The sequence below is a fragment of the Lissotriton helveticus genome, chromosome 3_2, assembly GCF_964261635.1.
Source record: "Lissotriton helveticus chromosome 3_2, aLisHel1.1, whole genome shotgun sequence".
Lineage (NCBI taxonomy): Eukaryota > Metazoa > Chordata > Amphibia > Caudata > Salamandridae > Lissotriton > Lissotriton helveticus.
The window spans coordinates 235,569,993-235,592,992 of record NC_136062.1 but is presented as its reverse complement, the minus strand read 5'-3'; the positions used below and the strand labels follow the sequence as shown (position 1 = coordinate 235,592,992).

Sequence of the window (23,000 nt, the reverse complement as noted above, 5' to 3'; positions counted from 1 at the left end):
CTTTATTCGAAGAAAAAGTGGAGGCAGCACCAAATCGCAAAGTAAATTGCAGGAGACCAGAATTTTGCAAAAATAGATTTATCTTTTATTTTATTTTTTTCAAAGTGCACAGGACAGCCAACGCGTTTCGCTCCCCAACCATGGGAGCTTCGTCAGGGCAGAATTCAATAGATATTTTATCCAATGTCAGTGCAATGTAGGGTATGAATAACGAAGACGGATAGTACCAATATAATGGCACAGGTACTAATCAAGATTGCCGTAACGCAGCTACGTAGGGGGCCGTAAGGTATCTTGAATCGAATTATATCAAATTGACATCAGTAGATATATTTTAAATTCCATTGCGATGTCACAGAACAAGTTCGAAAGCAGACAGTCCTTGATAAGCCGCTGTTACGAGTAACTCGGACAGAGTTCAACGTGAGTAGAGACCCCCGACAGAATCAGTCAAAAGGACCACTTTATTCGATTATAAAAAAATCATAAAAGTATACTGTACAAATTTTTGTTTCTTTTAAAATAGTATCAAAGCATAAAATTCCATTAAAAACAGTTAAAAAACTATTTCATGGTAAGAATAAGTTAATCACTATCGGTAGACTTATAATGACTGATTTTTCATCTCCTGTTGAGCTGCCTGTCTGATCCTCCTACTCCTACTAGACGCGACAAGAAAACTTGCGACGCCAAACATGGTTACAGGGAATTCCATTAATTGTAGAAACAATAATGCAGGTTTAGACTGTATAAAAGCATTCTCTTTCAGTACTGGAAAAATAAACCTTTTTCTAGCTTCATAATACAGAGGACAAAAAAACATAAAATGCATGGTATCTTGAGGGGAGAAATCATCGCATTTACAAGGAGCCGCATCCTCAGGCCTACTCCATCCCTGTGGGTCACTTAATACCAAATGGATCTGGTTGAAGCGGAATTTTGTCAATAGCCATCTGTGAAAAGGAATCGTAACGATGGAAATATACGATTGCATGGCTAGAGACGAAATGAGCAAGTAATGAGCTCTAACTGTGGGTTTACTTAACTCTTCGGATTCCCGCTCTGACTCTCTGAGCTTAGTGTAATTTGTTTTAACCCATTTAAAATCAGCTTTACATAGACCTTCAGGATTGGTGAAAATCTCTGGGCGCCCCAATTTCCTTGTTGACATTTTAATAAAGGACAGCCACTCGATTTCCTTCATTTTATCTAAATTCATGCAATCCTTCAGAATCTTATGATTCAGAGTAAGATTCAGATTCAACCAGATTCTGATCCATAGCAAGATTGGGGCCATTTTAATTGTATCTAAAATATAGCCTATCCCCAACTCAAGGTGGACCGAAAAGGTCGCTTTCGATTGTGGAAGGCCGAGGAGGGCACGTAGAAATTTATTTTCTTCTCTTTGGATGGAATCAGAATTAATGTACCCCAATATTGCAGCACCATACCTAGCAATTGATATGGTTTTTGCTTTGTATATAGCTAGGATTGCTTCGGACTGCTTTCTCCCCAGTCTTTTAGCGAAACCTAATATTGCAGCTGAGGAGCTTCTCACAGCATTTACCTAAGTTGAGAGCTGCCGTGCCCAAAGTCCTTTATCGTCAAAAACAACTCCCAAATAGGTAAACACTTTCACTCTTGAGATTGCTTCCCTGTTACAATAAAAGGATTTAATGTTGTTTTTTCCCGTGCCTAGTGATATAATGTGCGATTTACCATTATTGACCACAAGGTCCAGTGATTTCATAAAATCCCCGAAGGAATCTAGTAATCTTTGTAAACCAAGGGGGGTCCGAGCCAGTAAGACGGCATCATCCGCGTATAGGAGTACAGGAATGGGTGTTCCTCCCACACGCGGAATATCTAGTGTTGCCGTTAACAAGTTATCTTCCAGGGAGTTTATGTATAAGGTAAATAACATAAGGGCCAAGATGCATCCTTGGCGCACCCCTCTACCTGATTTAAAACTTGCAGTACATTTCCCCTCCTGTGTCATCCTTATTGACGCTCTCAAGTCTCTGTGTAACTCAGCTAAAAAGTACACAAGGGGCCGGTCAAGTCCTAGGTCCAACAGCATGGTCCACAGCCTCGATCTGTTAACTAGATCGAAGGCCGTGGACAAGTCCATGAAACCCAGGAAAATTGAACCCTTAGCAGCCTTCGTGTATTTAAATACAATTAAATGTAAATTAAGACATTGGTCCCCCTCCCAGATCTGAAGCCATACTGGGCATTAGTTAGAATGTCTTTCTCCGTAGCCCAGTCTGTTATTTTAGCTAGAATAACCTTCCCTAAAATTTTAATAGAGGAATCTAGTAAAGATATTTGCCTAGAACATCTGGGGTCTCCCCTTTGACCCTTCTTAAACACGGGGATTATAATTGAACGGGACCATGATTTCAGGGACCCTGTGACGGCCGCTGTGTTAAAAACGTTCGTCAATATTTTTGCCCAATATTTGGGATTAGCCTTATACATATCAGAAGGCACGCCGTCAGGGCCTGGCGCCTTACGCCCTGCCATTCCCTCTATTGCTTTCTCAACCTCCGCTATATTAAAACTGATAGGTATCAATGGAGGATCAGAAATTGGTACCTCAAAAGTTTCCAGCTCAATATTGCTCCCATAGATTTTTTCAAAATGGCTTAACCAGTCCTCCTCTGAGATGTTAACTTCTAATACAGAGTTCTGGGAACCAGTGAACAAAGGATTATTGACAATTGCCCAAAACACGGAACTATCTTTCATAGTTGCTTTTTTCATTAATTTTGCCCACGCATCTTTTTTAATTTCATTTTTCCGGGCCAGAAGTATTAATGAGTACTCTTTCCTAAGCTGGGCTACTAGCCTTTTATTCCTTGGTGTCTTATTAAGAGCCTTTTTAAGTAGGTTATGCGCTTTAGTGCATTTATGGTCAAACCAGCCTAAGGCAGGATTAGTTTTAACTCGGGTGTTAATTGTGAGTTCTTTAGCAACTTGCAAGCATATGGCTTTATATGAGGCTATTACACCCCCCCCCATTATTGAGGGGGTCTGTACATGTATTTAGTTCCGTGCCAAGCTTTGTTGTCATCGTTTGGAAAAAGTCTTCGGGGATGACCTTACTCCATTTTAATCTCCTCCCGTGATCTTTAGCTTTTACATCAGCTGCAACTTGTGACGAAGCTGTTTTGTTCAGGAGGGAAAGACCATTTTCCAATTCGATCACTATCGGGTTGTGATCGCTAAAGGAGGAGAGGATAGCATTATAGATAATTACATAACTTAAAATTCCTGGGGATAAGAATATGTAGTCTATTATAGATTCACCGTCCCTAGCCCTGTACGTAGGAACACGGTTACTCTCATCAAAAAACCCCACCTCAAACAGGTCATTATTAGACAAAAGTGCCTCCAATGCTTCTCCCTTGGAGCTGTGTTCAAAATGTTGAGGGGTTGTAAAAACAGGGCCATCGCTATCACTATATTGGCAATTTAGATTACATAAGTGTACATTAAAATCACCCATCAGGATATAGTGAACAAAAGTGGTTTGGTTTTCCTTATAGGTTATTAAAAAATTCGACAGCGAATGGAGATTCTCGTTTGGGGACTCCCCTTGCAATGAATTATAACAGTTAATAAGAATTAGTTTGATGTTGTTTGCCAAACTTACTTCTAATATTAGATAATATGGGGAAGTGCAGTCGACCTTTTTGACTCTTCCCATTATGTTTACTGAAACCAGAAACATAAGTCCCCCTCTGTCTCTCCCTGCTGACGAACTCAAGGCAGGTACATAGTAAGATGTAAAACCATTAATCCAAAAATCATAATCCTTGTCCCAAGTCTCTTGAAATGCAACAATGTCGTACTGTTTTACAAAATTTAGCCAGACATTATCATCCCTTTTGGACCGCAGACCAGCAATATTCCAGCTTTACATTTTTACCTTTTCCCCCACGCCCTCAGTGATGCTTTCACGCTTAGGTTGGGTAATATTATGACTCATTTTTACTTGTGCGAGTTCCATACATCCCAAGTCAGCCAGTCTCTCCCCTCCCTGTCCCTCTGAGTCCTCACGTCAGTCACACGCCTCTAGGCCCGAGAGTAAATCAAATCTGTTTTGTGTCACATTTGGCCCATCCCTACAGTGATTTTCAACATTATAAAATTGTGGTATTACAGGAGCCAGGGGCCTGAGGCTCAGTAGGAGTAAGTGGTCTAAATCTCCCGGTATTAGTGGGGGCTTTCTCACACCCCCTCACCCTCACACCCCCTCACCCACCATCACACACCCTCTCACCCTCACACCCCCTCACCCTCACACCCTCACTCAACCTCACACACCCTCACCCCCTCACCCTCACACCCCCTCACACCCCCTCACCCTCACAACCCCACACCCTCAGACCCCCTCACACCCCCTCACCCTCACACCCCCTCATCCTCACACACCCGCACCCTCACACCCCCACACCCTCACCCCCTCACCCTCACACACCCTCACACCCTCACACCCTCAACCTCTCACCCTCAACCCCCTCACACACCCTCACATCCCCTCACCCTCACATCCCCTCACCCTCCCTCACACTCCCTCACACCCTCACATCCCTTCACCCTCACACCCCCTCACCCTCACACCCCCTCATACACCCTCACTCACCCTCACACCCTCACTCCCCCTCACACCCTCACTCCCCCTCACACCCCCTCACCCTCACACCCCCTCACCCTCACACCTCCTCACTCTCACACCCCCTCACCCTCACACCCCCTCACCCTCACACCCCCTCACCCACCCTCACCCACCCTCACACCCCCTCACCCACCCTCAAACCCCCTCACCCACCCTCACACACCCTCTCACACCCTCACACCCTCACTCCCCCTCACACACCCTCACACCCCCTCACCCTCACACCTCCTCACACACCCTCACACCCCCTCACCCTCACACCTCCTCACTCTCACACCCCCTCACCCACCCTCACACCCCCTCACCCACCCTCACACACCCTCTCACACCCTCTCACACCCTCACACACCCTCTCACACCCCCTCTCACACCCTCTCACCCACCCCCTCACCCTCACACCCTCACTCACCCCCCTCACCCTCTCACCCTCACACCCCCTCACCCTCACACCCCCTCACCCTCACACACCCTCACCCTCACACCCCCTCACCCTGACACCCCCTCACCCTGACACCCCCTCACCCTCACACCCTAACAACCCCACACCCTCAGACCCCCTCACACCCCCTCACCCTCCCTCACCCTCCCTCTCCCTCCCCCTCATACCCCCTCACACCCCCCCACACACCCTCACACCCTCACACACCCACACCCTCACACACCCTCTCACCCTCACACACCCTCTCACCCTCACACACCCTCACACCTTCACCCTCACCCCCACACACCTTCACCCTCACACACCTTCACCCTCACATCCCCTCACCCTCACACCCCCTAACCCTCACACCCCCTCACACACCCTCACTCACCCTCACACCCTCACACACCCTCACATCCCCTCACCCTCACATCCCCTCACCCTCCCTCACACTCCCTCACACCCTCACATCCCTTCACCCTCACACCCCCTCACCCTCACACCCCCTCATACACCCTCACTCACCCTCACACCCTCACTCCCCCTCACACCCTCACTCCCCCTCACACCCCCTCACCCTCACACCCCCTCACCCTCACACCTCCTCACTCTCACACCCCCTCACCCTCACACCCCCTCACCCTCACACCCCCTCACCCTCACACCCCCTCACCCACCCTCACACCCCCTCACCCACCCTCACACCCCCTCACCCACCCTCACACACCCTCTCACACCCTCACTCCCCCTCACACACCCTCACACCCCCTCACCCTCACACCTCCTCACACACCCTCACACCCCCTCACCCTCACACCTCCTCACTCTCACACCCCCTCACCCACCCTCACACCCCCTCACCCACCCTCACACACCCTCTCACACCCTCACACACCCTCTCACACCCTCACACACCCTCTCACACCCTCTCACCCACCCCCTCACCCTCACACCCTCACTCACCCTCACCCCCCTCACCCTCTCACCCTCACACCCCTCACCCTCACACCCCCTCACCCTCACACACCCTCACACCCCCTCACCCTGACACCCCCTCACCCTCACACCCTAACAACCCCACACCCTCAGACCCCCTCACACCCCCTCACCCTCCCTCACCCTCCCTCTCCCTCCCCCTCACACCCCCTCACACCCCCACCCTCACCCTCACACCCTCACACACCCACACCCTCACACACCCACACCCTCACACACCCTCTCACCCTCACACACCCTCTCACCCTCACACACCCTCACACCTTCACCCTCACCCCCACACACCTTCACCCTCACACACCTTCACCCTCACATCCCCTCACCCTCACACCCCCTAACCCTCACACCCCCTCACACACCCTCACTCACCCTCACACCCTCACACACCCTCACACCCCCTCACCCCCTCACACTCACAACCCTCTCACTCTCAAACAACCTCACCCTCACACCTCCTCACCCTCACACACCCCCACCCTCACACCCCCCACACTCACACCCCCCACCCTCACACCCCCACCCTCACACCCCCTCACCCTCACACCCCCTCACCCTCACACCCCCTCACCCTCACACCCCCTCACCCTCACACCGCCTCACCCTCACACCCCCTCACCCTCACGTACCCTCACCCTCATCCCCCCACCCCTTCACCCTCACACCCCCTCACCCCCTCACCCTCACCCCCCTCACCCCCTCACCCCCCTCACCCTCACACCCCTCACCCTCACACCCCCACAACCCCTCACAACCCTTCACCCTCACACCCCCTCACTCTCACACCCCCTCACCCCCTTACCCTCACACCCCCTCACCCTCCCTTACACACACCCTCACCCTCCCCCACACACCCTCACCCACCCTCACACACCCTCTCACACCCTCTCACACACCCTCACCCTCTCACCCTCTCTCACCCCCTCTCACCCCCTCTCACCCCCTCTCACCCCCTCACCCTCACACACCCACACACCTTCTCACCCTCACACCCCCTCACCCTCACACCCATTCACCCTCACACCCATTTACCCTCACACCCCCACACCCTCACACCCCCTCGCCCTCACCCCCTCACCCCCTCACCCTCACACACCCTCACCCGTCACACTCACCCCGTCACCCTCACCCTCACACCCCCTCACTCCCTCACCCTTACTCCCTCTCACACCCTCACAACCCTACACCCTCACCCTCCCTCACCCACCCTCACCTTCACACCCCCTCACACTCACACCCCTCACCCTCACACCCCCTCACCTTCACCCCCATCACCCTCACACACTCTCACCCTCACACCCCCTCATCCTCAATCCCCCGCCCCCTCCCACCCCCTCACCCACCTCCTCACCCACCCTCATCCTCACACCTCCTCACCCACCCTCATCCTCGCACCCCCTCACCCTCACACACCCTCACGCACCCTCACACACCCTCACCCACCTCACCCTCACACCCCATCACCCTCACACCCCATCACCCTCACACCCCACCCCTTCACCCTCACACCCCCTCACCCCCTCACCCTCACCCCCCTCACCCCCTCACCCCCCTCACCCTCACACCCCTCACCCTCACACCCCCACAACCCCTCACAACCCTTCACCCTCACACCCCCTCACTCTCACACCCCCTCACCCCCTTACCCTCACACCCCCTCACCCTCCCTTACACACACCCTCACCCTCCCTCACACACCCTCACCCACCCTCACACACCCTCTCACACCCTCTCACCCTCACACACCCTCACCCTCTCACCCTCTCTCACCCCCTCTCACCCCCTCTCACCCCCTCTCACCCCCTCACCCTCACACACCCACACACCTTCTCACCCTCACACCCCCTCACCCTCACACCCATTCACCCTCACACCCATTTACCCTCACACCCCCACACCCTCACACCCCCTCGCCCTCACCCCCTCACCCCCTCACCCTCACACACCCTCACCCGTCACACTCACCCCGTCACCCTCACCCTCACACCCCCTCACTCCCTCACCCTTACTCCCTCTCACACCCTCACAACCCTACACCCTCACCCTCCCTCACCCACCCTCACCTTCACACCCCCTCACACTCACACCCCTCACCCTCACACCCCCTCACCTTCACCCCCATCACCCTCACACACTCTCACCCTCACACCCCCTCATCCTCAATCCCCCGCCCCCTCCCACCCCCTCACCCACCTCCTCACCCACCCTCATCCTCACACCTCCTCACCCACCCTCATCCTCGCACCCCCTCACCCTCACACACCCTCACGCACCCTCACACACCCTCACCCACCTCACCCTCACACCCCATCACCCTCACACCCCATCACCCTCACACCCCACCACCCTCACACACCCTCACACCCCCTCACCCCCCTCACACACCCTCACCCCCTCACACACCCTCACACCCTCTCACCCCTCACACACCCTCACACCCCCTCACCCTCACACCCCCTCACACCCCCTCACCCTCACACACCCTCACAACCCTCTCACCCTCACACCCCCTCACCCACCCTCACACCCTCTCACCCACCCTCACTCACCCTCACCAGCATAGCATAACAAAACACAGCATAGCATAACAAAACACAGCATAGCATAACAAAACACAGCATAGAATAGCAAAACATAGCATAGTATAACAAAACAAAGCATAGGATAGCAAAACAAAACATAGGATAACAAAAGAAAACATACCATAGCAAAACACAACAAAGCATAGCATAGCATAGCATAGCATAACAAAACACAACTAAACATAGCATAGCATTACAAAACATAGCATAAAAAAACAAAGCATAGCCCAACATAAGAAAGCATAGCAAAACAAAACATAGCATAGTATAACAAAACATAGCATAGCATAACAAAACACAACAAAACATAGCAGAACAAAACATAGTATAACATAACAAAACATAGCATACCATAACAAAACAAAGCATAGCATAACAAAACAGCAAAACACAACAAAACAGCATAGCATAACAAAACACAACAAAACATAGCAAAGCATAACAAAACATAGCAAAGCATACCAATACATAGCAGCAAAACATAGCATAGCATAACAAAACACAACAAAACATAGCATAGCATAACAAAACACAACAAAATATAGCATAGCATAACAAAACACAACATAGCATAGCATAACACAACAAAGCTTAGCATAGCATAGCATAACAAAACATAGCATTACAAAGCATAGCACAACAAAACATAGCATAACAAAACATAGCATAGCAAAACATAGAATGATAAAACACAACAACACATAGCATAGCATAACAAAACATAGCATAGCATAACAAAGCATAGCATAACAAAGCATAGCATAGCAAAACACAACACAACAAAACATAGCATAGCATAACAAAACACAACAAAACATAGCATAGCATAACAAAACAAAGCATAGGATAGCAAAACTAAACATAACATAACGTAACAAAACAAAGCATAGGATAGCAAAACAAAACATAGCATAGCATAACAACGCATAACATAACAAAACATAGCATAACAAAACACAACACATAGCATCACAAAACATAGCAAAACACAACAAAACATAGCATAGCTTAACAAAACACAACAAAACATACCATAGCAAAACAAAACCTATAATAGCATAGCAAAACATAGCATAGCATACCAAACACAACAAAACATAGCACAGCAAAAAAAGCATAGCATAATAAAACACAACAAAACATAGCATATCATAACAAAACATAGCATAGCATAGCATAACAAAGCATAGCAAAACATAGCATAGCATAACAAAACATAGCATAGCATAATAAAACAGCATAGCATTGAATAACAAATCAAAACATAGGTTAGAAAAACATAGCATAGCATAACAAAACCAAACATAGGATACCAAAAGAAAACATAGCATAGCATACAGCATCACTCAGCACCACCACAGCATCACTCAGGGGCACCAGAACATCACTATGCGCTACCACAGCATCACTGAACGCCACAGCATCACTCGTTTGCCATCACAACATCACTCAGCGCCACCACAGCATCAATCTGTGCAACCATTCAACAACTGGTTCAAATATGTTCTCTCAATGTTTCAAACTTTATTACAAATGTAACAACAAGATGTTAATATTTCACTTCTGTTCTTGGATTTTCGTCACAATAAAATACACTGAACATAATCTTCACAAAAGTTATTTACAAAAGTTTAAGCGATTGCCATTATAAATTAAAATAACTTTTTTTTAAGTATTAATTATTAAAAAAATTAAAAGCCATTGTTATTTGTAATATCAATACATGTAAGTCACGTAAATACAACACCTATTGCATTACAAATGCTATAGGTGTCACATTTGCGAAAGTTATAACTATTGGCATTGTAAATGACAAAGCTATTAATTTCGCTATTTTCAAAAACAAAACATAAAAAAAACATTTGTCATTTACAATACCAATAGCTCAAACTTTCCTAATGCGAGACCTATTGCATTGCAAATGCTTGTTTAAATTTAGTGGCAGATACCACCTTCCAATTATTGGACCTCTTATGGTTGTCACTACTGTCTTAGTTATGTAAATTGATCAAATTTGCATGAAAGACTTGATTCTTTGATTTGGAGTTGTATGAGTCTGGGAATCCTATCTGAATATGCTTCACACACTTCGACACCTGAATTGGCTAAAAAATCTGTAATCTCATAAATTTGGACAGATTATGACAGCTAGTGTAACTGAACAGACCTGAAACAAAGTTCATCAACTCAGAATCCTTGTTCTTTGAACTCCTCTTGTTATGAATGCCCCCTCCACCGAGCTCTTTCTATTGCCAGAAGAAATAGGCAAGAAGATATCTCATTGATAATACTTTTATGTCCATATTTAAGGGAAAGGAGAAGTTGGGGGCCACAAACCTCACTTTAAAAGACAAAATTATGAACAACCCTTATTAAGTTTACGACTTGTTTTCTCATCCAGAAAACACTCTCATCTAAAAACAGCTTCAAACTCCATAGCAAATCCTTTGCTTTCAATTCCAAGGACCACCGACCTGGGACCACAAACATGTGCAGTATTGTACCTAGCCAAAAAAGGGTCTTAAGGCAAAAATATGCTAAATGAGTGATGTGGCGGGTATCCGTTTCCGAGAGTAGAAGGGAACTGTTACTTTGTTGTGATGTCGAGGTCTTTAAAGAGTTCAGTCAAAACCACTTTATTCGAAGAAAAAGTGGAGGCAGCACCAAATCGCAAAGTAAATTGCAGGAGACCAGAATTTTGCAAAAATAGATTTATCTTTTATTTTATTTTTTTCAAAGTGCACAGGACAGCCAACGCGTTTCGCTCCCCAACCATGGGAGCTTCGTCAGGGCAGAATTCAATAGATATTTTGTCCAATGTCAGTGCAATGTAGGGTATGAATAACGAAGACGGATAGTACCAATATAATGGCACAGGTACTAATCAAGATTGCCGTAACGCAGCTACGTAGGGGGCCGTAAGGTATCTTGAATCGAATGATATCAAATTGACATCAGTAGATATATTTTAAATTCCATTGCAATGTCACAGAACAAGTTCGAAAGCAGACAGTCCTTGATAAGCCGCTGTTACGAGTAACTCGGACAGAGTTCAACGTGAGTAGAGACCCCCGACAGAATCAGTCAAAAGGACCACTTTATTCGATTATAAAAAAAATCATAAAAGTATACTATACAAATTTTTGTTTCTTTTAAAATAGTATCAAAGCATAAAATTCCATTAAAAACAGTTAAAAAACTATTTCATGGTAAGAATAAAATAATCACTATCGGTAGACTTATAATGACTGATTTTTCATCTCCTGTTGAGCTGCCTGTCTGATCCTCCTACTCCTAGTAGACGCGACAAGAAAACTTGCGACGCCAAACATGGTTACAGGGGATTCCATTAATTGTAGAAACAATAATGCAGGTTTAGACTGTATAAAAGCATTCTCTTTCAGTACTGGAAAAATAAACCTTTTTCTAGCTTCATAATACAGAGGACAAAAAAACATAAAATGCATGGTATCTTGAGGGGAGAAATCATCGCATTTACAAGGAGCCGCATCCTCAGGCCTACTCCATCCCTGTGGGTCACTTAATACCAAATGGATCTGGTTGAAGCGGAATTTTGTCAATAGCCATCTGTGAAAAGGAATCGTAACGATGGAAATATACGATTGCATGGCTAGAGTCGAAATGAGCAAGTAATGAGCTCTAACTGTGGGTTTACTTAACTCTTCTGATTTCCGCTCTGACTCTCTGAGCTTAATGTAATTTGTTTTAACCCATTTAAAATCAGCTTTACATAGACCTTCACGATTGGTGAAAATCTCTGGGCGCCCCAGTTTCCTTGTTGACATTTTAATAAAGGGCAGCCACTCGATTTCCTTCATTTTATCTAAATTCATGCAATCCTTCAGAATCTTATGATTCAGAGTAAGATTCAGATTCAACAGGATTCTGATCCATAGCAAGATTGGGGCCATTTTAATTGTATCTAAAATATAGCCTATCCCCAACTCAAGGTGGACCGAAAAGGTCGCTGTCGATTGTGGAAGGCCGAGGAGGGCACGTAGAAATTTATTTTCTTCTCTTTGGATGGAATCAGAATTAATGTACCCCCATATTGCAGCACCATACCTAGCAATTGATATGGTTTTTGCTTTGTATACAGCTAGGATTGCTTCGAACGGCTTTCTCCCCAGTCTTTTAGCGAAAACTAATATTGCAGCTGAGGAGCTTCTCACAGCATTTACCTTAGTTGAGAGCTGCGGTGCCCAAAGTCCTTTATCGTCAAAAACAACTCCCAAATAGGTAAACACTTTCACTCTTGAGATTGCTTCCCCGTTACAATAAAAGGATTTAATGTTGTTTTTTCCTGTGCCTAGTGACATAATGTGCGAATTACCATTATTGACCACAAGGTCCAGTGATTTCATAAAATCCCCGAAGGAATCTAGTAATCTTTGTAAACCAAGGGGGGTCCGAGCCAGTAAGACGGCATCATCCGCGTATAGGAGTACAGGAATGGGTGTTCCTCCCACACGCGGAATATCTAGTGTTGCCGTTAACAAGTTATCTTCCAGGGAGTTTATGTATAAGGTAAATAACATAGGGGCCAAGATGCATCCTTGGCGCACCCCTCTACCTGATTTAAAACTTGCAGTACATTTCCCCTCCTGTGTCATCCTTATTGACGCTCTCAAGTCTCTGTGTAACTCAGCTAAAAAGTACACAAGGGGCCGGTCAAGTCCTAGGTCCAACAGCATGGTCCACAGCCTCGATCTATTAACTAGATCGAAGGCCGTGGACAAGTCCATGAAACCCAGGAAAATTGACCCTTAGCAGCCTTCGTGTATTTAGATACAATTAAATGTAAATTAAGACATTGGTCCTCCGTCCCCCTCCCAGATCTGAAGCCATACTGGGCATTAGTTAGAATGTCTTTCTCCGTAGCCCAGTCTGTTATTTTAGCTAGAATAACCTTCCCTAAGATTTTAATAGAGGAATCTAGTAAAGATATTTGCCTATAACATCTGGGGTCTCCCCTTTGACCCTTCTTAAACACGGGGATTATAATTGAACGGGACCATGATTTCGGGGACCCTGTGACGGCCGCTGTGTTAAAAACGTTCGTCAATATTTTTGCCCAATATTTGGGATTAGCCTTATACATATCAGAAGGCACACCGTCAGGGCCTGGCGCCTTACGCCCTGCCATTCCCTCTATTGCTTTCTCAACCTCCGCTATATTAAAACTGATAGGTATCAATGGAGGATCAGAAATTGGTACCTCAAAAGTTTCCAGCTCAATATTGCTCCCATAGATTTTTTCAAAATGGCTTAACCAGTCCTCCTCTGAGATGTTAACTTCTAATACAGAGTTCTGGGAACCAGTGAACAAAGGATTATTGACAATTGCCCAAAACACGGAACTATCTTTCATAGTTGCTTTTTCCATTAATTTTGCCCGCGCATCTTTTTTAATTTCATTTTTCCGGGCCAGAAGTATTAATGAGTACTCTTTCCTAAGCTGGGCTACTAGCCTTTTATTCCTTGGTGTCTTATTAAGAGCCTTTTTAAGTAGGTTATGCGCTTTAGTGCATTTATGGTCAAACCAGCCTAAGGCAGGATTAGTTTTAACTCGGGTGTTAATTGTGAGTTCTTTAGCCACTTGCAAGCATATGGCTTCATATGAGGCTATCTATGTAGAGAAGAGGTGTAGCAAACTCCATGCGTGTATATAGACCCTAGATCTAATAATGTATACTATACAACATCCAAATAAATATGTGCTGAAACAGTGATATATCAAAAAGTTCTTAAATCTTTTTATTTCAGTTATGATATATTTTCTTATTATTTTTTTCTTTTGGTTATAACTTTTTTACTCATTCATTTCATTTTTTACACTAAAAACATTTATATATTTTATAAATGACATTCAAATTCTGTAAAGAAAGATTCTTACAAATAGAAAAGTGCAAGGACAATCAGTGTAGACAGAAAAACTACATAAACACAATGTCAAAAATACAATACAAAAGTGATATACGATATAACCAGTCGTTGGAACAATTGATGAAGGCAATGCGGTTGAATAGAACTGAGGCTATTACACCCCCCGCCCATTATTGAGGGGGTCTGTTCATGTATTTAGTTCCGTGCCAACCTTTGTTGTCATCGTTTGGAAAAAGTCTTCGGGGATGAACTTACTCCATTTTAATCTCCTCCCGTGATCTTTAGCTTTTACATCAGCTGCAACTTGTGACGAAGCTGTTTTGTTCAGGAGGGAAAGACCATTTTCCAATTCGATCACTACCGGGTTGTGATCGCTAAAGGAGGAGAGGATAGCATTATAGAAAATTACATAACTTAAAAGTCCTGGGGATAAGAATATGTAATCTATTATAGATTCACCGTCCCTAGCCCTGTACGTAGGAACACGGTTACTCTCATCAAAAACCCCACCTCAAACAGGTCATTATTAGACAAAAGTGCCTCCAATGCTTCTCCCTTGGAGCTGTGTTCAAAATGTTGAGGGGTTGTAAAAACAGGGCCATCGCTATCTCTATATTGGCAATTTAGATTACATAAGTGTACATTAAAATCACCCATCAGGATATAGTGAACAAAAGTTGTTTGGTTTTCCTTATAGGTTATTAAAAAATTCGACAGCGAATGGAGATTCTCGTTTGGGGACTCCCCTTGCAATGAATTATAACAGTTAATAAGAATTAGTTTGATGTTGTTTGCCAAACTTACTTCTAATATTAGATAATATGGGGAAGTGCAGTCGACCTTTTTGACTCTTCCCATTATGTTTACTGAAACCAGAAACATAAGTCCCCCTCTGTCTCTCCCTGCTGACGAACTCAAGGCAGGTACATAGTAAGATGTAAAACCATTAATCCAAAAATCACAACCCTTGTCCCAAGTCTCTTGAAATGCAACAATGACGTACTGTTTTACAAAATTTAGCCAGACATTATCATCCCTTTTGGACCGCAGACCAGCAATATTCCAGCTAAACATTTTTACCTTTTCCCCTACGCCCTCAGTGATGCTTTCACGCTTAGGTTGGGTAATATTATGACTCATTTTTACTTGTGCGAGTTCCATACATCCCAAGTCAGCCAGTCTCTCCCCTCCCTGTCCCTCTGAGTCCTCACGTCAGTCACACGCCTCTAGGCCCGAGAGTAAATCAAATCTGTTTTGTGTCGCAACATTTGGCCCATCCCTACAGTGATTTTCAACATTATAAAATTGTGGTATTACAGGGGCCTGAGGCTCAGTAGGAGTAAGTGGTCTAAATCTCCCGGTATTAGTGGGGGCTTTGATTAAATGCGTGTAAAAATAACCAAGTGGACGGACACAAACACTGTTTACGTCATAGACCAGAGAGGCTGCCCTTAACAAAACAGTTGCAACATGTTGGGGATGTTTAAAATTAACTATTATACAGTCCCCAATACATGTCTTTCTGGACGGGCCAATCCAGTTTGCCCTTCTAGTGGACAATATTTGATCAGAATATTTTATTGGGAAGCCGCATCTCCTATTCAGCCATGACACTGTTTTATTTTTTAATGATTCATGTGATTCCTCATGGGGCCGAGCAGGGTAATGATCAGGAGGCGGAACATTGGTTAGGACAACCACATAGGGTGCACAGTCACGGGGGAAGGTTAATAAAGCAACTTTTTTTTACCTGTCTAACACCCGATGTACCATCTGGTCCTGAAAAAGGCCGTTTGGTTGGACAGGTTGTTGATATAGAATCAGAAGAAGCAGTTTCAATTACGGTTATTTGCTGGCTTAGTTGCTGCAAGTTATCTTTACTATTTCCCTGCCCCACTCCAGCAGGACCCTTTGCGACAGCCTTAGCTCTTTCAACTGAGGCCAAGTGTGTTGCTAACAGACCCCCTAGCCTCTTTACTTCTGAGGTGACAGTATCTAATTTGAGCACTAGGGGTTTAATAAACTCTTCTATCTTTGCCTCTATCTTAGCTTCTATGGTGCAGACCAGTAATGCAAATTGCTCCGGGCTTATGTTAATACTGGCTGCACTATTTCCTTCCTGTGGGTCACTTCCATCAACAAGACCGTTTTGAACTAGTTTGGAAGGTTCTGCTCTTTTCTTACTATACTTCCCCCAGCGTTTAGTTTGTAATTTTCTACAGGTTCTCACTTGTCTAGGGGCTGGCGGGACCTCCTCTATTGCCTCAATGGATATACCAGGTGATTCCTCCTGCAGCTCCGAATGGACCTGCGCTTCAGCCATTATTACCCCCCGATTGCCCAAATCAAGAGTATCTTCAGCTAGAAATTCAACCGGCGGGTTAAGAGTATCTTGGTGTGGAATCAATGGGCTCCCTCGACCTAGCGAGGCTCTCCGGTCATTATTAATTTTATTTACCACTTTTACCAAGTAATTGTCAATTGTGCCTGCCCCAGATACAAACTTATCGATTTTAGCTTTGGACATGGTCAGAACTGTGAAATGACACTATGATACTAGATAAAAAGACCAAAAACGAGCATTAAGAGTAATATATCCTAGTACCAGGGTTACAAGTATGTTAACTAAAATAGTAACTGTGACAAATCCCTAACCAGGTTCAGTAGAAATGTAAAGTCTCACTTGAGCAAATGTGTCTTATGTTGGAAAACCAAGGTCCGCGGCCTGGCCGGCCTCGGACGGCCACAGACTGCCCGCCCTCTGCCCGGTGCGTCCCGCGAAGCGGGAGGAGCAGCTCGTTCTTATGCGCCTCCGGGCGTGGCAGTCTGATGCGGCAGTCGGCGTCCCTGTATGCAAGCAGGGGACGCTGGGAAATGTAGTCCTGGTCGCAGGTCACTCTCCCCTCTCGGCGGCCGCGGTGTCAGCAGCGGCGGCGGAGGAGAGCGGAGGAGGAGAACAAAGGTGTCCGCAGGTCCACACACGTAGGAATGAACTGGTGATGCCCCCAACAAGCTTTCACCCCTCTTTAAAGAGTTGTTTCTTCAGTTATTTCCTAAATCCAAACAAGGGTGGAGCAGTTGTGATCGATTGAGGCCTGTTGTGCAAGGTAGGTGGAGTTCTGGTCATGATGGCTTTGTAGACCATGCAGCTGGTTTTAAATATGTGCTTGCTGGCAGGTCGTGCCATTGGCCATGTAATGGTGTGTTGGTGATGTGGTTATATTTCTTCAGGCCCATGATGGAGCATACGGTTGTGTAACATGTCCTGAACGGGAGACAGTATGGAGTGTTTTTAAGAGGGCTCTAGACAGTATCCTTGTGCCTGCAGGAGTGTCGGAGTTTACCCTTGATAGGGGGACATCTATATAAATGGAACACAGTAGATGATTGGTGAACTCCTCAGTTTTATTGAATAAGATGTGTGAGAAGGGTGTTACATTCCAGACACTCAAACAAATATACAGTTTCATTTGTGGGAGATGTGTTTTTATTAGTTGCCTGAATGGACTTGTAATTAGTATTGACACTGTTGATAAGACCTTACAATGCTCATAAATATATTCCAGATGTGGCCACTTCCCTTGTTGAGGTCAGTAAGCCATACATCCACAAATCAGCAAGGTGTGTGCAAGATCGTTTGTAAATAAAGATTTGTTTTTTTATGTTTACTTCAGTGCTCCCTTGGATGTGTTATAAAGTAGTGGGACTGATGAATTCAGGTAACCCACTTGTTTGATATTTTTGGTTGCTTTGCCTTAGGGCACTGGATCACCAACCATACTGTGTGTTAATGCTGGTTGTGGAGCTTAAAGGGTGAGCAAGACTGCAACCTGACCTGGGGATTTTTTGCATCCTGGTACAGGAAAGAAAGCCAGTTTCTGAAGCTGACCTCCTCTCTCCGCATTAAGGGGCCAATTAGGATCGCGGACGGACTTGAGTCCGTCCGCGACCCCTGAGGAGGAGGGAACGTCCGCATGGGCTGCGGCGTTCCCTCCGAGCAGATTAGGATGTGACCGCCAGGGTGGCGGTCACATCCTCTATCTTTAACATTGCGGCGGATGCAACTTCAAGCTGCACCCGCCGCAATGTTAAAAATGCATGCATCACATTTGCATGCACAAAGCAGCAGGCACTGCGCAGTGCCTGCCACTTTGTGCATGCAAATGCAGGGGGGTACCATAGGTACCCCCCATGTGCACCCCCCACCCCCCTTTCCCCCAGGGGGCCCGCAACGGGCCCCCGAAGTGAAAGTCCGTATGCTTTTCCACGGCGGGAAAGCCGCCGCGGAAAAGCATGTATTCACCACCATCCTAATATGGCTGGCGGTGTCTGATAGACACCGCCAGCCATGTTAGAGCTTTTCCGCCGCGGTCGGAAGGCGACCGCGGCGGAAAAGCTGCGGACGGAATTCCAGACCCACCAGCCATCCTAATTTGGCGGTGGGTCTTTGGAGGCTCGGCAGCGTTTTTTCCGCATTCTCCGGGCTGGCGGTGGCTTCCGCCGGCCCGGAGGATGCGGAAAAACTGCAATCATAATCGGCCCCTAAATGACAAATTAATTCTCCTGTAAGCTGCTTTGAATTTGATGGTGGTATCTATGAAAAGATGTTCTGCAGGCTCAAGCTTTGAAAATCAACAAGCCTGCCTATTTCAAATCTTTTCTTTTAATTTCCCACTTGCTACGCTCCAGGGAGAACGTATTGAAGAACCTTCAGGACAAGGCGTTTGAGAAACCCATCTGTGAAGCCCTACTTAACCAAAAGTATTTCAACGGCATTGGAAACTACCTACGTGCAGAGATCCTGTACAGGTATGCAATGTATTGAGCTTAGCAACACACTGTTTTATCTGTCATGTGTGTTTTGAGCACAGCTTTACATTAATATGTGAGTAAATATACCTTTAAAAACAGGCATGGCAGCTGATGCTAAGGTGAATTTCTATGTCTTCATTTCCACCATTAGCAGTTATGGGACCGTGTATCAGGTTTATCAAACCTTATGCTTCAAAATGGTCTTCGAGATGTATGCTGATCGGATTTTAGAAAACATGTGGGTTACTAGGTCAAGGGATTGCTTAACAATGGGGCTTCTTGAGCATGTTCGTTCTAAGTGGGTGAGGACTTGCACAAATGTGGTGATTATGTTTCAGGAACAGGTATTTATTAAGGACATATTAATAATATGCATATTTTTTCTTTGTAGATTGAAAGTTCCACCCTTTGTTAAGGCTCGGACAGTACTCGACTCACTAGGGATTCCTGAGCAGGTGAGTGTACCTAGGGAATATTATCAAATATTGCTCATAGAAGGATGAAGTGTGGGATGACCATCATCTTTTTGCTGCTGGAGGGCTTATTGGTGGAGATCTGCAGCCATCCTAGGTAATAGGTGTTTTACCTAATCTGTTTTTTGGTTCAGATGAAGCTATAGTTCTCTTTCAGATATCCTTGAAGGAGGAGGAGTCCAGCACCTTCTCATAGGCTAGGATCACAAAAATGATCCATTAAAGAATAACTTGCGTGAGCGTTGCCCAGTTCATTACTCATTCATTTTGTATTGCAATGGTTGATTTTCATTAGCTTATATGAATAAATTCCCCTTATGTTTGCTTTGAATAGTGTTATTTTCATATTTGGGATGTGACAGATGTTTATTGTGCTACACTTAGTGTGAAGAGTCTGTTAATAATCAAAGGCAGTTTTAAGTCTGGGGGAGCGTGCTCTGAAGTATGACTGGTATCAACAGGTACATGTCTAATTCTTTATAATTTTACAGTCACCCTTTTTAGGTTTTGCTTGGCAATGCGTACGAAGTACGCATGCGCTAGCAAAATCTTATGTCTTACAGTGGGGAACAGGGACTCGCCCCCTACTCGCCCCCTGCTCCTATTGGCTAGCTCCATAAATGGAGGCTAGCCATTGGGAGCCGGATCTGTCCGTCAAGGCCGGACCAGATTCGGGGGCGTTCCCGAGAATTTTTCCCTTTTGGCCACGTCATGCGGCGGTGGGCGGGGCTTTTTTTTGGGCTCGTCGAGGTTTGTTTATGCCATTTGGCGGCCGACCGCCGGCCGAGGAAGTCCAGGTGAGTGGTTTCTTTCCTTTCCTGTCCCCCCTCCCGCTGTCGGTTCCTTTCCCGCCCCTCCCGCTGGCCGTTCCTTTCCCGCCCCCCCCGTCCGTTGTCGGTAAATTATCGCGATTCTCTCCAGGGCATCATCAACCTACGAAGTGTGCGCTGAGTATTGCGAGCCTGCATGCCGCCGCATTTATCCTCGTGGACCAGGTCCCGCGTAAGCTCACCCAGTCGTGGTGCAAGTATCTTGCATAGAACTTTTAGTTCTGTTTTGAGCATAGTTAAGGGACTGTATGCGCAGGGAGACACAGAATCACCACCAGGCTTCAACATTAAACACACCACCCCCTCAATCATGGTTGGCGGAAGTCGATCTTACCCTTGTTTTAATGGACATGTGAATATAGGTCCGCCGGTAGTTTCTTCTGCGCACAATTGCTTCGGGGATTTGCGTGTTCCTGCTTTGCATGCATTTGCAATTTGGGATCGCATGTGTAATTTATGTTTATCTGGGGTGCTTGGGTTTGTATGTGCATCCTTGTGATTTGAGGGTGTGTATATCTGCGGTGCTTGCCTTCTTTCTCTCCGTGTCCGGTCATCTCGATCAGAGCTCCTTCTCCATAAAACAACTCTGCCCGCACGTCCTGGCCTCTCCCTTTCTGTGGCTGCTTCTGTTCAAGCACTTAGAAGTCCACCTCATCCTCAAGTCAAAGACGTACAGAACATTTGTTGTGCGCTCGCAGAAAATATCTTTTGGAAGTACCCAGCAGCCTTGAGGGGTCAGGTTTGGTGCTTGGAAGGAGGCGGTTTCCTCTGTTCTTTGCTCTCTCATTTCTCCTTTCCCTCCATCTTTCTGCTCTCTCTCGCCATCTGTTACTCCATCCCCACTAACACCCTCTCTCTGGCAGGCTGTTCGTCTCTCTCATTCACTGCCCTCTGTCATACTGACACGCCCCTCTCTCTCTCCTCTGTCTGTCACATGCTCTGTAACTTTCGCGCCATCTCTATCTAACCTATCACCCCCTGCTCTGTCGGTCCCTTCTCTCTCTCATTTCTCCTTTCCCTCCATCTTTCTCCTCTCTCTCCCTCTCTGGCTCTCTCTGTCTTTCTCGTCCTTTTCCTCTCTTTCCTCCTGCGCTCTCCCTCCATCTTTCTCTCTTGTTTTCTCTCTCTCTATCGTGGGCAGACATGGACGGAAAGCCAGACCCGTTGGCTTTCCCAATGCTCGGTTTTGTAATATTTGTTATATTACATTTTGAAACTTTTTGGTTGAACTCTATTCATTATTCCACATATGATGAAATATGCTGCAAGCGAATGCAAATGTAACTATGCAGGAAACGTACCGCACTCACAATCACACACGTCATTACAGTGGCCCCGAATGTAAGGTGCCTCGAAGGCTGTAGTAGCCAGGAGTGGCGCACGAGCGCCATCCATGACGTCCACGTGTTAGTGCGGGGTGCCGCGGAGCCGGTGGCATGTAGTGGGCCCCTGGGTGTCACCCTGGTATGTGCAGTAGGTGCACAGGTGTGGTTGCACGGCGCTCGAATCAGACTCTAGGCGCCTTGATGTCACATGGCATGTCCCAGCCTATCAACCTGTTGCGTCCTGTGCTTTGTTTTGCTGCAAATGTCACATTTGTTGAAAAAGGACCAGTGGTGTGCAAACTGTAGGCAATTTTCAGAGCGTGGGGAGCAGCCGTCAATGTTACATCACTGAAATGATCGTGAACAATCCAAGAATCACACTTAGAACACGAATGAGCCACGCCCACTCAGTATGAGAGGGATGGTTTGGGATTTTGGAGGAGTGTGTGGAGGGGCTCTGTGTGGGGGGGCTCTCTGTGGGTGTGTGTGTGTGGCATTTGCGAGAGATTAGGCTATTGCCATTGTAAATGACAATGCCATTTATTTATCTGTTTTCAAAACGAACACATAAATAAAAAATTTGTCATTTACAATGCCAATAGCTCTAACTTTTACAAAGGCAAAACCGTTGCATTGTAAATGCTTATTTAGGTTGAGCTAGACCGCACACGCGCTGTCTCTTTGAGACCTGCTGTAATCAGTCTTTGGGCTTCAAGTCATCCCCATTCTTGCCATTGCTTTTCATTTGTCATGGTCAGTGTCCTTTAAAAATCCCTGCTTGCTTGTGGCCAGTCCTGCCTCTTTGTCCCTCCTTTCCCTCTTTGGTTTCTCCACAAGCAGGGACCTATTACTGTCTCGCTCCACCATGGTTCTTTATCTGTTCTTTGCTAGACTATTTTTTCTTGTTTTCCTGCTCTCTTACTGTTTGTCTGTGTTCAGCTTTAGCGCTGTAGCAGCTTACATTTAAATATAG

At 46.3% G+C, this 23,000-nt stretch overlaps 1 protein-coding gene across 2 annotated transcripts in view; it reads left to right on the top strand.

Moving 5' to 3' along the window:
• Positions 1-23,000, top strand: part of NEIL1 (nei like DNA glycosylase 1) — a 206,312-nt gene that overhangs the window by 52,157 nt on the left and 131,155 nt on the right. For both annotated transcript variants that reach the window (XM_078685101.1, XM_078685100.1), the window contains exons 3-4: positions 19,277-19,396; positions 19,791-19,854. In XM_078685101.1, the coding sequence (XP_078541227.1) occupies positions 19,277-19,396; positions 19,791-19,854 (184 nt within the window). The remainder of the gene's footprint in view (positions 1-19,276; positions 19,397-19,790; positions 19,855-23,000) is intronic.